The 16,067-nt window shown below is 38.2% G+C and overlaps 1 protein-coding gene across 1 annotated transcript in view; it reads right to left on the reverse strand.

Moving 5' to 3' along the window:
* Nucleotides 1-16,067, reverse strand: part of FREM2 (FRAS1 related extracellular matrix 2) — a 156,377-nt gene that overhangs the window by 131,830 nt on the left and 8,480 nt on the right. The window contains exon 2 of the mRNA XM_021678306.1: nucleotides 13,925-14,014. Within this exon, the coding sequence (XP_021533981.1) occupies nucleotides 13,925-14,014 (90 nt within the window). The remainder of the gene's footprint in view (nucleotides 1-13,924; nucleotides 14,015-16,067) is intronic.

A 16,067-nucleotide genomic window follows, 5' to 3' on the forward strand; every position in this document is an offset into this window, starting at 1 on the left:
AAACCTATGCAAAGAATATTGGAAAAACATATGTTTGTATACACCTATGTGTGTTTGAAAGATATTTAAAAGTAAACACCAGCTTCCATTTATTTTACGTTTTTTAAACTGGTAAGACTATTCTGTTTTCCTTTAGATTCCTCTCCTCACTTCTGAAATAATTCCACATACAACTTTAAGAGAAAGTAGAAACCAGTTATTTATGTTTAGCATTTATTCGTGGCTTCACTCTGCAAATATTTACTGGCCTCCTACTAAATACCATGTGGAGACTAGCACTGGACAAGGAGATCTAAACGAAGTAGCCCCTGCAGGGGAGAAGCTTGTATATAAAGGACTGCAGCACAAAGTGGTATGTTCTAAGCTGATATACCAATTTCTAAGATGGAGAATGCCATCTGTACTGATTAACAGATAGACAGAAAGATTTAAAACTGCAGGATCAAGATTCAAACCCCGAAAGCCTCAAAGAGCTCATATTGTTAACCAACATATTACACTGCCTCTCACTGGTCCTAAAATTTTAAGTTCCACTAACCTTGCACTCTAGCGAGTAATTTCTATAGTTTTGTCTATAAATAGTGATATTGAATATATAAAAGTATCCTGTATTTTTTAGTCTCAGAAATAATCTGGATGTCACCCATTAATTCAAAAAAATCTAGGAGTAGATTTAATACCATAAACAGTATCACTGATGTTAAGAGCAATTTTCTACCAACTGGAGTTACCAGCCCCTTGGCAAGAACCAGTTTAAGGGCTAAGTCCTCAGAAAAGTTTGATCTCATGTCAAATCATGGCCCAGGAAGGGTATTTTTTAGTTTGTGGAAGCTACTTTAAATAAAAGATGACATCAAAATAAAATACACTTAAATTATTAGTGATTTGGTGAGTAATCTGTACTATAAAAATATACTTGTAAGCACTTTTATACATATATTTTATACTACACAGTGTATGAACAATCTTATACAGTATATTATTTATGCTGCCATGTGTATCACTTGGTAAACAATTTTATATATAATGTATATATGTACACATTCATATGTATTGTACATATACTGTATATGTATTTATGTGTATATATATGTGTATATATAACTTTATATATATATCAATCAATTGGCATGATTTAAATTACTATGTAGATCGTATGTGGGTCTATACATAAACATTTTGAGTATCATCCCTGAATACAAATATGAGTGGTTATGATGCGGTCTATATATTATGCAGCCATTAAAAGGGATGAGATCTTGCCATTGGCAACGACGTGGATGGAACTGGAGAGTGTTACGCTGAGCGAAATAAGTCAATCAGAGAAAGACATGTATCATATCACCTCACTGATATGAGGAATTCTTAATCTCAGGAAACAAACTGAGGGTTGCTGGAGTGGGGGGGGGCGGGAGGGATGGGGTGGCTGGGTGATAGACATTGGGGAGGGTATGTGCTATGGTGAGCACTGTAAATTGTGCAAGACTTGAATCACAGATCTGTACCTCTGAAGCAATACATTATATGTTAGAAAAAGAAGAAAAAGAAGAAGAAGATAGCAGGAGGGGAGGCATGAAGGGGGGGAATCGGAGGGGGAGACGAACCATGAGAGACGATGGACTCTGAAAAACTGAGGGTTCTAGAGGGGAGGGGCGTGGGAGGATGGATTAGCCTGGTGGTGGGTATTGAGGAGGGCACATTCTGCATGGAGCACTGGGTGTTATATGCAAATAATGAATCATGGAACAGTACATCAAAAACTGATGATGTAATGTATGGTGAGTAACACAACATAAAACAAAACAAAACAAAACAAAACAAAACAAAACACAGAGAAGGTGATGTCTGACCCTAAGGACAAGAGTAGAAGAAATCAGGAAGAAACTGCTATCCAGACTGAGTCTCTTATGGAGGCAGGAGGAAGGATATTCAGGAAGAAAGAGAGAAGGCAGGACACGTGAACTAGCCCAGCACGTGTGGAAACCCCGAGTAGGCGGTGCGGCTGGATAGATCAGTAGTGGCCAGTGTGTACATCAACAAGGGTCTGAATTTTATCTGGTGCTTAACAAGGCACAATTTGCGAGTTGGAAAATAAAGACGGCATCAGATTTGCATGCTAGAAAGTCAACTGTGGCAGCAGAGGGGAAGACAGAATTTTTTTTTGTTTTTGTTTTGTTTTGTTTTTTTAAGACAATTTAAAAATCACGTTTGTATTTTTAGGTAACTATGGAAATGGTATACCTGGATCAGAGGGGAAAGTCATGAGAGACAAAGAAATCCATTAGGAAAATCACATTAGGGAAAATGTATTCATTCACTCGATAAATAGTTCTTGAGCATCTATGTGTGCCAGGCACTGAGGATACATCAATGAAAAGCAAAGATAAGAATCCTGGCTCTCAAAGGTACGGTATTATATTATAGTGGGGGAAATGGCTAACATTTATTTGGCACTTACTCTGTACCAGTCCTTATATTTAAGCAGTTTATATCTATTCAGTCATTTAAGATAAACCTCAACATGGTTCTAACGGATCAACAGGAATGAAGTTAATGAAGGAATCTGATTCAACAGGAATTCAGGAAGCCGGTAAAATTAACTGGATTTAGTAACCGGATGGACATGCATGGTGGAACAAAATGACTCTTGAGCTTTAGGCAGCAAGGGTAATTTTTTGTTAAAGGTTAATAATAATTTCTGAAATGGTTATATGTACCCTGCCTTTCTTAATTTTATAGCAAGGATGCAGTGCCCTTTATTTGGGGCTATTTCTACATAAAATGAAGTAAGAGAAGAATTATGGGAACACAGAATGGTTCTTTTCTGTCTCCTGCATTTCTGAAGTCTACTGACCAGTTTTACCACTTGATTTTCAATTTCTCAGGTGGCTCTCTTGAGCTAAGCTTGAGAACACTGTTTTCTGTGTTCTCAACTCACGCCTGTAACAGTCACATAAGTGGAGTTAAACGTAGCTGGTGGGGGCATTACCAAGATGAAATAATTAAACCTTTCTGAAGTGAGCTAACCAGCAGGAAAAAAAAAAAAGGAGAGTAAGTACTTCTGCTGTCTCAGCTTGGAAGAATGTAGTGAGAGCTCTCTTGAAACAAAGAGAAAGAATTGTGTCTTGGCTTCCTTCATCAAAAGCTACTAATGAGGGAGTTATTTTCCCAGCTTAGTTCAAAATTTACATGAAGAATAAAAAAAAAAATAGTGCTAAATTGAAAACCAAACATAGCGCTATAATTATTTTCCCTTCATCTTTTTCTTTTAATTTCTTGGTACCAATGATACTGATACCCTTTGCAAAAAGTAAATCTTATGTTAAATGGTTCCTAGCCAGGACTGAATAATTCATTTTGGAAACTTCTACCATAACAGCACTGGAAGAATTCTAAATGTAAACTTCTGAAGCTACATTGTTTCCTTTACATGGCATTTATTCCTTCAGTGAGAAATTACTTCTACACAGCTACTTGGCAATTGATTTTTTGGTTCTTATGGGCAGAACGAGATTCATAAATTGATAATTTCAGTAAGTTTACACTAACTGTTCTAAAACAGAATATTAGAGAAAATTATTTTTTTCTCATTTACACAAACATTTTTGCTCCTAGGAAAATGCACATTAGATAGCAATCTACATTTGTGAAGCAAGAACAAAGACACTTACTTGTATTTATTTGTGTGCGTTGCTCACTCACCACTTTTTCACGAAGTTAAGCCTCACTAAATTTTATTTTTTCCTTACTTGCAATCAGGATTAGGTGTGACATTTGTCCCTTTGGACCTCACTGGATAATTACAGAAAGACACATGGCTTTAATACTTGTTTATTTTATCCGTGTCTTCAGCTAGTTACGGCTCAGTGTATTAGATTTGCAGTCGAAACTACACTGGAGCCTCACATTTGCTAACCCCAGATGTTTCAGAGTGCTATTTTTTTTTAAATCAAAGCTGGTTACTCTATTTAACTTTCAAGTCTATAAAATTTACACTTCTAGTTATTAAAAAGAAATAAAATATATAAACTGAATTCAAGAGAGAGTATTTTGGGGGCGCCTAGGTGGCTCAGTCGGTTAAGAGGCTGCCTTCGGCTCAGGTCATGATCCCAGGGTCCTGGGATCGAGCCCCGCATCGATCAGAGAGCCTGCTTCTCCCTTTCCGTCTGCCTGCCGCTCTGCCTACTTGTGCTATCTTTCTGTCAAATAAATAAATTTAAAAAAAATCTTTAAAAAAAAAAAGAGATAGTATTTTGTATTTCTGTTATTTGACCCCAGGGAAAACTCTTTAGTACTAGCTTAATGAAAATTTTTGTGTAGCTCCTTGCTAATGGCAAAATGACTTTGGAAGCATTCTTAGCCTTTAAACTCAGCATTGCAGAAGCATTCCCCATTTCTCCACTTGCATCCCTGTCTTATCCCATCTCTCCAAACAAAAACAAACAATCAAATTTTCCAAACAGCTGCTGTGGGAAAGATAAGAAAGAGGAAGAAGAAAGAAAAGGAGAGAAGGGGGAAAGAGAGAGAGGGGGGAAATAAGCAAGAAATGAAAGAAAAATAGGAAGAAAAGCCCTGGAAAGCATCTGAGAGGTAATCTCAAAAGCACATTAGCTACCTGCACAGTCATTCCTTAGAGACAGGAAGTGTGCTGCATGAATGATCCCACTTCCATGAATTATCCTACTTAACCTTCAAAAAGAACCTTATTAGCTAGAGGACGACTATTGGCCCACTTGACATATGAAACCGAGGCTAAGAAAGACGCAGTGACTGAGCTCAGGGTCATGTCGCTGTTACTGCAAAGGGCAGAAGCAATATTTGGCTGTGCTCCCAACTCCTCCGATGGACGGGAAGATAAGCAGGGTCAATAGGCTGGCCTTCCTGTATACACATTTCAAAGTAAGGCATCTCATAATTAATATGTTCAAAATGACCCCTCATTTCCTCCCTGAAACTTTTTCTATACCCCGCCCATCAAGTCTCTTCCATCTCAATAAATAGCACCACCACTCTCTTCTGGCCAAGAAACCCAGAATTATGCTTATGTTCCCCTTTTCCCCCACAATCCAATCTGTCAGTAAGTCCTATAGATTGAGATCCAAAATTATATCAAGCCTGTCTTCTTTCCATATCACATCTGTCTTACGGCACCAGCCTCCTATTACTCTCTCTTTCCCCCTTGTCGCTTCCCCTGAATCCTCTACGGCTGTAAGAGTCATCTTCTCAAAACATAAATTAGACCATGTCACTCCTTTGCTTTAATATGATTAGGGAGAGAGGGTTCGCTTTGCCTTAGAACAAATTCTAAATCACTGTGCGGGGTTATAAGGTTCTGCACCATCGGGCTCCAGTCTAGCTCTCCAGCATCACCTCATGTGGCACTCTGCTTTGTTAAGCAAAGTTGATGCTCTTCCGGTCACTTGAACACACAGAACTCAGTGCCTTTGCACGTGCTTTCTCCCCAGCTTGGAACATTTCTCTATCCCTTCTTCCTGTGGCGGCTTCATCTCAGCCTAAGTCTAAGCTCAAATATCACCCTTCAGAAGCCATGCCTGATAGCTGCATCTCTTTCTCAGATTTAATGATAACCTCCCTAATACTTCAAACATTGTATAAGTGTTTTATTTGTCTACTATTTTATCATCTGAGCCTATCAGAACCTCAGGTCAAAGATCACAACTGTTATGGTCATCATTATTTTCCCAGAATCCAGTAGATGCCTGATATATAGTGGGTGCTCCCAAAATGCTTGTTGCATAATTTCCATAAATAAATGAATAGAGAACCTCTTTATAGCAAATAAGTTTTGCCAGAGAAACTCTGACCCTCCTCCTACATTATATTCTGATTCTCTTTGGATTGGCCTAAGTTCTAGCAAATATAGAATCATACCAATTACAACTATGTACTAGACCACTGAATACCACCTTCTATTTCACCCAGCCACCCAGAGCAAACTTAAAAAGAAAGGATGGGAATATTAGAGTTACGTAATATACACCACACATAAATATTTGACTTGAGATATGGTATTTTAATCACCTATAAGAGATCTGCTTAGGGGGCGCCTGGGTGGCTCAGTCAGTTAAGCGACTGCCTTCGGCTCAGGTCATGATCCTGGAGTCCCGGGATCGAGTCCCGCATCGAGCTCCCTGCTCAGCAAGGGGTCTGCTTCTCCCTCTGCCCTCTTCCCTCTCGTGCTGTCTCTCATTCTCTCTCTCTCAAATAAATAAAATCTTTAAAAAAAAAAAAAGATCTGCTTAGTTTTAAAAGGTGACTATCATTGATTTTGCGAGTAAAAATAGAATCATGCTAAGCCTCTAGAAACGTGACTAGTAAGGATTCATATTTACCAGAAGATTTAGCCATTTAAGAAAATTTTCCTCTAAATTAAAGCCAATAAAATAGTATATCCATAGGAAATATAATTTTGGAATGAACCTAAAGAATAGTAACTGATAACACTTACTTTATACTTTTCTATTTAAAAGGTGTATCTTCTCTCATGGACACAGTACAGGTATGTGCTAAAAGCAGGGCTCTGCTATGGAAAGACCTTGATGACTTCAACCATTCTAAACTGCTCATTGAAAAAGAGAAAGGGGCGCCTGGGTGGCTCAGCTGGTTAAGCGACTGCCTTCGGCTCAGGTCATGATCCTGGAGTCCCGGGATCGAGTCCCGCATCGGGCTTCCTGCTCGGCAGGGAGTCTGCTTCTCCCTCTGACCCTCACCCCTCTCATGCTCTCTGTCTCATTCTCTCTCTCAAATAAATAAATAAAATCTTAAAAAAAAAAAAAAGAAAAAGAGAAAGGCTTACAAATGTTTAGCCATAGTAACTAACAGCCCTTCCCAGGACCTGTATTCTAGCAGATCTTACGCTCTCTCGCAGATTAGAAATATTTGTCTCAGTGCCTGACATGACTTCACCATCTTATTATAACTCCCTAAGGCACTGGTATCTTTCCTTTGGTTCTCATGTCACTAGCAATTAATTTTATTGCCAAGAATGCTTGCTTTTTTCTCTAGGCTGAATATGTCTGTATAATTTTTAATGCTTGTCCTCAAACCTTGTTTTCCGACTTACTGCACTTATTTCTATTTTTCCAGGCTTTGCTCTCAATTCCAGCTAATTGTCAATAATGACTTTGCCTTAAACCCTGAGTTACTGGTCACTTTCACGCAAAAATCTGTGCTCCTTCTAAATAGAGCGAAGAGCTTCCCGTCTGCTTGTGTCTCAGTAGTCAGTCATCAAATATGGAATAAAAATCTGAAAGCCTTGTCCTTAACTGACATTTCATATAAAGAACTGACTGGGCAGCTTCTCCTATTATGTCAAGATGCTATTTATATCCTTCAATAGCGTATGAATTAAGGATCTTGGCGAAAGAAAAATTGGGCACCAAAAGACATAATCAAAGACAGAGGCAACAAATGTCTGGCTTTGGACCAGATACGTTACAATGGCCAACACAGATATCATATCTGACGCCTCAGTTTTAATGCCAAACCAGGAGACGGCACTCTCTCCAGCCACGCGCCCAAGTCACACGGGAAGTCAAACGAGGAAGCAGCAAACCAATTTTCACAATGGAGAAAAAACTAGGGCTCCTCCTACTCAGTGTATCGAGCCAGATGGATGATCACATCTCCCAATTCTTTCTTATGCCCATCAAAAAAAAAGGTCTTGGATCTGATGCTGAGGGCTTGAAACTTAAACACATAAACAAGAATCTAATAAAAATTTATAGAATGACATTTTAACGGGGACTGAGTATACTTTCTGCGAGTAAGAGCTTTCTACTTCTTTCTCTACCTGGCATTCCGTCTCTCATCACATGAGGCACAAAATCGGGGTAATTAAAAATACTTAAGGTAGTGGTGCTGACTTTAAAATTACACTGATTGACAGAAATTATCGATTACTCATTAAATTTTAAAGATGTACAATTGTTGATATAAGATACCGACAACTTTTTTTTTTTTTTTCCTGGAAAGAATTCTTTAAGGATAACATGAGCTCCGAACTTGTCGTTACTGGGAATCTGAGAATCTCTTCAGTCTTCAGTGTATTTCACTGAAAGTTTCAAAAGAATTTTCACAGCAGTTGGTTTCATGTGTTTAAAAATGCGAAAGCTTTACTAAAAATTTTTCTTGGTGCCACAGGGATTTAAATTAATGCTAGGATAAGAGAACGTTCTAAAGGAATGTCGAGGTCCACTGGCAATTGTTTCAAAGAGCTTTTCTTAGAATATGATGTAATTGATCCTTATATAAAAAGGGAGCGTCTTTTTCCCATTTATCTATTCATTCATTTTAATATTTGTTAAATATTTACCCTGTTTTCAACCCCGGGGAGGCGCTGTGGTACAAAGATTAACGACACTTTTTTTGATTTGAAGGAGTTCCTTCTCTACTAATAGAGGTCTTCACATTAGCAAATAACCAGAATACAACATTCTTGTAGATAAGGGTAGGGATAGACACACAAAGAAGGGCGTGGCTAACTTTGTCATCACGATGTCGGGAGCAGCTCTGGAGAGGAATTGCCACTTGAGTCAGGTGTCGAAGAGTGATGAAGTTCATCAGGGTTGAGGGCAGGACACAACAGGAACAGTGGTGTGAGACCACCTTTCGAATCACAAGAAAGAGCTAGAAAAGTTCCTTGGAAAGAAGACTAAAAAGGGACAGAAGCACTTTCCTGTTAGAATACTTTATAGGAAAATTAAAGGGCTTTAAAGGCTGAGACAAAATCAGAGAATATGTTCAATTAGGAGCAGGATAAAAGAATGCATGCTTCTGTCTTCTGCTAAAATTCTGGAGCACTAGATCTGGAATTGGACTTCAAAGAGGCAGTTATCAAATGGGGATGTTTTTTCCAGGTCTGTGGTATTTTTGTATTGAGTTCCCCTTAGGAAGATAGGAAGGGTGAAACAAAAAGAAATGGAAGATGGTTCTGCTGAATCCACAGGTGATTGCTACATGGCTCTTTAGCTGAAGCCAAGGATAACGAGAGCACATTTCCCAACTCAGGGTTTGACCTTGTAAATCATAACTTATAAATTGTAACCATATAGTAGATTGCTGGCCCCAGAGTACCTCGATGGATGGCCTTTTGATATACTATTTTCATGTTCTTTACCAATATTCCAAAAACTGTATTTCATTACTAAATGCTCATTTTAAAAATTACACTATGATAGACTCTGTAATCTAAAATTTTAAGAACCGCATAACATTTTAAGAACTGTCATTACTAAAAAGCGTTTTCTATGTTTATTGGGCACTGAGAATAATTTCCAGATTGCTCTTTGAGTATATGGTGACATGAACATGGCTGTAAGTTTTTGCTTCCGTTGAGCCATATATCCTAAGTGGATTATTACATCCTGCAGGACTCCCAACTACTTTTTCACAGATTTTTCCAAAGCCTTTTCTCACTTTACAACTTCACACACATTATGGAAGTATACCTGTGTCATCAGGACTCACTTATTAAGTGTGGTTTTTTTTTTATTTTTATTTTTATTTTTTTAAGATTTTATTTATTTATTTGAGAGAGAGAGAATGAGAGAGAGCACATGAGAGGGGGGAGGGTCAGAGGGAGAAGCAGACTCCCTGCCGAGCAGGGAGCCTGATGCGGGACTCGATCCCGGGACTCCGGGATCATGACCTGAGCTGAAGGCAGTCGCCCAACCGACTGAGCCACCCAGGCGCCCTTAAGTGTGTGTTTTTTTTAAAGTTTCTTTGTAATTTAATTGATAAAACAAAAAATGGTACTGTAAGGTTGATTTGATTTGTGCTTATTCAAACTTTAGAAAGACTAAATATTTTTCCACGTATATTTTTTAAAAAGAATTACAGTATGATATCAGAAAAGAACCCTATAAATTTGAGTACACGGTGGCCTTTAAAGAATTCTAAAATAAAAATTCACACTATATAAGAGACATAACTTTTTGCCTATGGACAAATCCTCTCCTATTTCATTCTCACCATTAAATATTTTTAAAACCTTGGTCGGGAGAACCCAGAAAACACCGAGTTAACTCCCTGCTTTGCCTATCCTGAATAAGGATGGAAGTTACTGCTTGCAGAAACAATCCTGGGATTCAGACTGGCTTCTAGTTGCCTGGTTATCAAATTTGAGGAAGGTCAATTACCTATTTCTGTGACCGTTTCCTCATCTGCCAAAAAGGAACAGTAATGTTTTTGTTTTTACTAAGCTGATAGGAATGCTATGAAGGCAAAACTGCATAAGTAATCATAAATCTTATATAAGGTTTAAGATCTAATTGAAAGAATCCTAAAATATAAGAATCTCTCTCCGTGTGTGTGTGTAACATGTGCTATATCAACCAACGCTTATTAAATCCAAACACAGTAGCACTCCCTGAAGTAAAGCCCTGACATTGCCTATTCTTCTTCAGTCCTGCCATTTGGTAACAGCCCCAAGCTAAAAAGTGGTAACCTGTCCTAAGCACCATCCCGTTAGTGATGGGTGGTCCAAATCCATCACTACATCATAACAAGATTTCTGTGGCTAGCTAGTTTTTTATGATAGTATAATTAAATCTGAAACAAGGGCTTTCCACTCTTTGCTTTCCTAAATCTCTTCTTGACTCTTGAAAGTTATATTTAGTTTTTTAGGTTATTCAAGGATTATGCTTGCTCCAGTAATTTCCTTAGTCACTGTCCTAAAAGCACTTTTTTTTTTTTTAAGATTTCATCTATCCATTTGAGAGAGAGAAAGAGAGAGAGAGAGAGAGAGAACACGAGCACACAAGCAGGGGGAACAGCAGGCTCTCCACTGAGCACAGAGCCTGATGTAGGGCTCAATCCCCAGGACCCTGGGATCATGACCTGAGCCGAAGGCAGACGCTTAACTCACTAAGCCACTCAGGCGTCCCTCTGAAAGCACTCTTGAGGACTCGAAGAAGGTGAATTTAAAGGATTGGAAAGAGAATTGGAGTAGACAGTTCCTAATTTTAGGCCATGGTGCTGTAACTGGCTTCCCAGATGTGAAATACTGGAAGCATTTCATGTATTTCATGGAGACGGTTTATGGATATGCTTACTATCTTTGTATAAAAGAGATGATAATAAATCACTATGGCTGACTTCGGTAGCCAAACCCACTGGTCCAAGAAGTGTGTCATCCCCTATGTGGGAAGAGTTAAGTTACCCTTGACAGAGGTCTGGATGTATCTGGAGAAGTCACCTGGCTTTTCTGAGACCTGGATCCCTCCAACTAAAAAACATGAATAATGCTTGTTCATAGGATTCAAGTACCTTCCATAATTCCTAAGACATACATATATCTTTGAGGAGTGTCAAAACATATCATATACGTGTCTTCATAAACATGTATTCTGTTACGTAAAATTTGTATTATTAAACATGAAGATTTTGAAAATAAAGGTTCATATTACAGTCTATACAAAAAGGTTTTTTTCTAGAATCTATTTTTAAAAAATTATTGACTGTAAGAACAAGATATATATAATTGGATCAAAAAATCAAAACTCTTAGTTTAACATTATTTTTATGGAAAGGAAGGATAGCTTTATTTTTTCTCTTACCACAAATATTGCCAATATTTTTTTATTTCTGTGTGGCAAAATACCTCATAATTCCCAGAGACATAATTTCATTCAAGATACTCTTCAAATAGTATTGCATTTCTCATTCAAATGTTAGAGTATTTTACAAGACAGTGCAAAAATCCTAAAAAACAATTTTGAAATACATACATGAATTTTTATTTTTTAATCATGCAGGTTTCTTGGGTTTATTCTGCCAGAGGGAAGTTTTCTAATACCAGGTGAATTAAGATAGATTCTGTTCCATAGATAGTTGGCCAGAATCTGCCCGAGCCTCATAAGTAATGTCATGTCGGTGGCTAGAAGAAAGTTAAAGAACAGTATCTCTGGAATGTTTCCCTTTCACGTGAAACTCCAGCTCTAAAAAAGCTCCTGAAGATGATGTATTTCCTACTTCCATAAACACAACCCTTAGACGGTCAGCCATATTTTCAGCAAATCCAAAAGTAAACCCAGTTTCTTCAACTAGCCATTGCTCATTTAATATTTTGAAACACGATACAGCATAATGTTTTCTAAAGTTGAAGTACAAATCACAATTTTAAAGCACATGCTACCAATCTCTCCAGCTAAGGAAAGAAATGGGCGGAATAACAGAGTGGCGCCGCGTCAGATCGAAAAAGCAAAATATTTAAAAAGTAAAAGCTATAATATCTTAGAATTGTAACTATTTGATTTCAAACTTTTTTGGGTAATTTTAAAGAAAATCATACTTTTGCTACTGGGGTATATTCAGTCATTCTAAGTGACAAACCTGGTGCCTCAAGCCAATACTTTAGTCTACAAATTTGGATCTACTATGCAGATTTGAATTATTTCAGAGTTCCACTCTAAAGTTTACTGACAGTAGACTTTCCCATTTGAGCATCATGATTCAATAAGCACATTATTCTTTATCAATTGGCTTCCTTCTTAGAAATTGGTTTCATACAAAGATTCCTTTTATCAATACATAAAATATTAAACTATGATTTGGTTACTATAAAATAAAGGCATCAAATTTATTAAACATCCGGCCTTTAGGGAAAATCAAATAGCTGAACCGAAATTAACATCCTTTTTTGCCTCTCCTGCACGCACCCAGCAGATGCCATTTTTCAGAGCTGTGATCACGTTATGTCCAATGATATTTTAAACAAGTGCTATTTAATGCTTCACAAAATATGGAGGGTAAGCATGTCATCCTTTTGAGGTAGTGACATAATAGTGTACTTTTTAAAAAAAGCATCGTAAGAAAACAGGTGACTGGATCTGAATCATTTCTTTTCTCCGTCCTTCTTCTCTTATCCCCATATCCCCCCACTTCCTGTGTCCTGTTCACACAACACATGTACTTCCTGAGATTCTTTTGCTTCTCCTGAGAGCATGAGAGAACAGAGACATCTTTATGATGAATCTAGAAGTGGCCAGTTTTTCTCTCTACCTACAGGATTAGGAAGAGAGCTGAAGAGAGAGTGAGCAGCACTCAGGGCTTTGGGGGACAGTGACAATAACACTGCTTGGGAGACTCAGAGCACAGTATTCTTCAGACTTCACCGAGGAAAATTTTATTTTATTATTATTTTTTAAAGATTTTATTTATTTATTTGACAGAGAAAGAGAGAGGGAGAAAGCAAGCACAAGCAAGCAGGGGAGAGCAGGCTACTCCCTGAGAAAGGAGCCTGATGTGGGGCTTGATCCCAGGACCCTGAGATCATGACCTGAGCCAAAGACAGCCGCTTAACGAACTAAGCCACCCAGGCACCCCCACTGAGGAAAATTTTAGCTAGACTAAGTCACAAAATTCCCCAAACTAAGAAAATCATTAGACATACTGAGATTGGTAAGATAAAACACACATTTGCCTAGCACCGATTTCCTGGTGAATGCAATCATTCATCAGCATTAGTCCACACAGCACCCAAGTACAAATTAGCAAAAGGCACCCCCTTTGGGCAGACACATGTGGGTAGGTGCATGGCTTGAGAGTGGAGCTGGGCTGGATTCCAACATCCTCTTGCCACCTCAAGCAGGCAGCATCATGCAGAACATATTCTGAACAACTGGACATGGGGATCCTATTTACATAGGTCTTTCTTTTTAGCACATTACAAATCCTAAGACAAAAATAATGTAACCGGAACATTTATCTATACTCATTGCAGAGTAGTACTGTGTCAGATTGAGAATGTAAGATTATCTATTGGCAAATGACAAATTCACTCAGTATAAATTCAGGTGAGCTGAAAAGGATACCTGATACAGATTCTTTGTAGTGAAGTCATCAAAGAACAACCAAAAAAGTCACTCTCCTTGTTTATACTAATAGGAGAGTGAATACTTACCACCATCTTCAACTGTAAAATGGAACATATCACTTGTGGCATTGGCCCCGTCTTTTAAAACGTAGCATATTTTCATGTCGTCAATGTCAGCTAGAAAATAACCCAAGAACAAGATGATTCATTACTAAGGCGAGATTGGTGACTCATTACTTATGGTAAATTCAATTGGCTCTTACTTCTCTGTAACCATGTTTAGGTTTCCTAATTCCAAGGGAAGCAGTGCTATATCTGATTTCTTCTATCTCTAAGCCCCTGATTTCAGCTGTCCCACAGAAATCTGATCCGTTACCCAGACAGAGTGCAAGAGTGAGGCTATAATAATAGCAAGGTGCTGTCCCTCCCAGTGGTATTTGCATGTTCATGCACTAAGGAAGTGACTGTCTAAATATGGAATGTCAGACTTCATGACAGGTGGAAAGGGAGATATTCTGAGGCATGAAAGATTTCCTGGCACTACCAAAATCACACTCTTTCCCTCCCTGGAGGGCGGCCCTTGGAGGAAAGAACTTCTCTGCCCTCCTCTGGCTGACTTTTCTTACCTCTTGCAATATATAACAGGCTGTTTTTAAGCTCTCCAGAGTTTGAAAGAAAAAAATAATAAAAGGCATTTTAAATCCCAAAGACTGAAATAACAGTCGTCTGACCCCAGAAAGCAATTAGAACAGAAAACATCTAATAAAAACTGAAACCTTTATTCATAGTGAAAAGTTATCCTGCCTCAGGAATGCTCTTTTGCTTTCTGTCCTAGCTCTCAAATATACCGGCATAGTTTGTTTTCAGTGATTGACTAACATACAACTTCAAAAATTTATTCACCCATTTTACTAGTTCCTCTCCTAAATGACGCAGCACAGACAACATAATAAACCAAGTATCATCCTGTTCTGTGATGCTCGCGGAATACACCGTTATTGACCCGGGCCAGGAAGTAAGTAGTTATTTCCAAGGCTACTTAAAATCAAGATCACAGCTAAGAGTAGCTTCCACAGTGGCATGTAATGTTCATGTGTCTCAGGGGGACTCTATAGTTTTTCCATCTTCTAAGACGTCTACGAAGTTTGTGCTATGAAGTCTACAAGCATTATATGTAAGAAAATGACTTTATGATAGAATAAGCTCAAGTGATGTAAGGTACTGGAATCAACACCCCATGAATTTCTGTGACCCCATTTGACAGATGTGAAACGTACAAGCTCCCTTGGCTCATACAGTTCTGAAAGGTGACTTGCTTACAACCCAACATCTGAGGAGGGGAAAATCTGATCTAATAGTTAAGGGTAGCTTCTTGTAAAAGGGGTACTAGGAGATGAAGCAAATTCAAGACATTTTATTCCCCCTTAGCATTTTTTTTCTAACCCTGCTCTAATTTCCCCAATTTCTGCCTGGTTTTGTGTCTTTCTGTGTGGCTACCTTTCCTAGAAGGCGGAAAACTTCTGGGATTGGGTTTGTTTTGTTTTGTTTTTTTCGTCTTAACTTCCCAGAGTCCTTTGCTTAGGGTCTAATATCCAGTAACGGCTCAAATGTTTCTTAACTTAAAACGAAAGAGCCCAGAGGTCTGGTGGACCACGCTCGGACTGCTACCTCCGCATGTGTGATGTTTCGACAGAGGTAAGGAGCGAAGCCCCTGCAAGCTCTTTACCTGTCTACTCCTATGACTCTGACCCCTTACAACTCTTTTAATTCATCAGGAAGGAATGAAGTGAACTGTACCCTGAGCACACATCCTTAGCTTAAGGACAAAGTCCTCTGGTCATGTGGAAAGAGCTTTTTCCAAACTTCCCCATTTGCTCTTTAACTCTGTAAGAAAATCTAAAGGCTCTAGTATGAGAAAAGGAAAAATTCATGAGTATACTCAAGCTCTGCATAAATCACCACTTCAAAAGTGACTTTTTTATAACTTTTTTAAAAAAGTGAACATGAATGCAATTAAGACATGCAGGTGTCAAATTTTCTGTCCATGTTAGGGCATGCAATATTGATTAGTTGGAACAAATCAAAACCCTTTTCATTTTCTTTATAACTCAGTTAATAATTCATGGTTCAAAAAAGGGACTAAAGAAGGTCTAAAAAAATCTCAAGTAAGTAAAGACTTTGATCATAGTGCTGTTATTCTATAGGAAACTCTAAAACTATCAAAAACATC

This window comes from Neomonachus schauinslandi, chromosome 3 (assembly GCF_002201575.2).
Source record: "Neomonachus schauinslandi chromosome 3, ASM220157v2, whole genome shotgun sequence".
Lineage (NCBI taxonomy): Eukaryota > Metazoa > Chordata > Mammalia > Carnivora > Phocidae > Neomonachus > Neomonachus schauinslandi.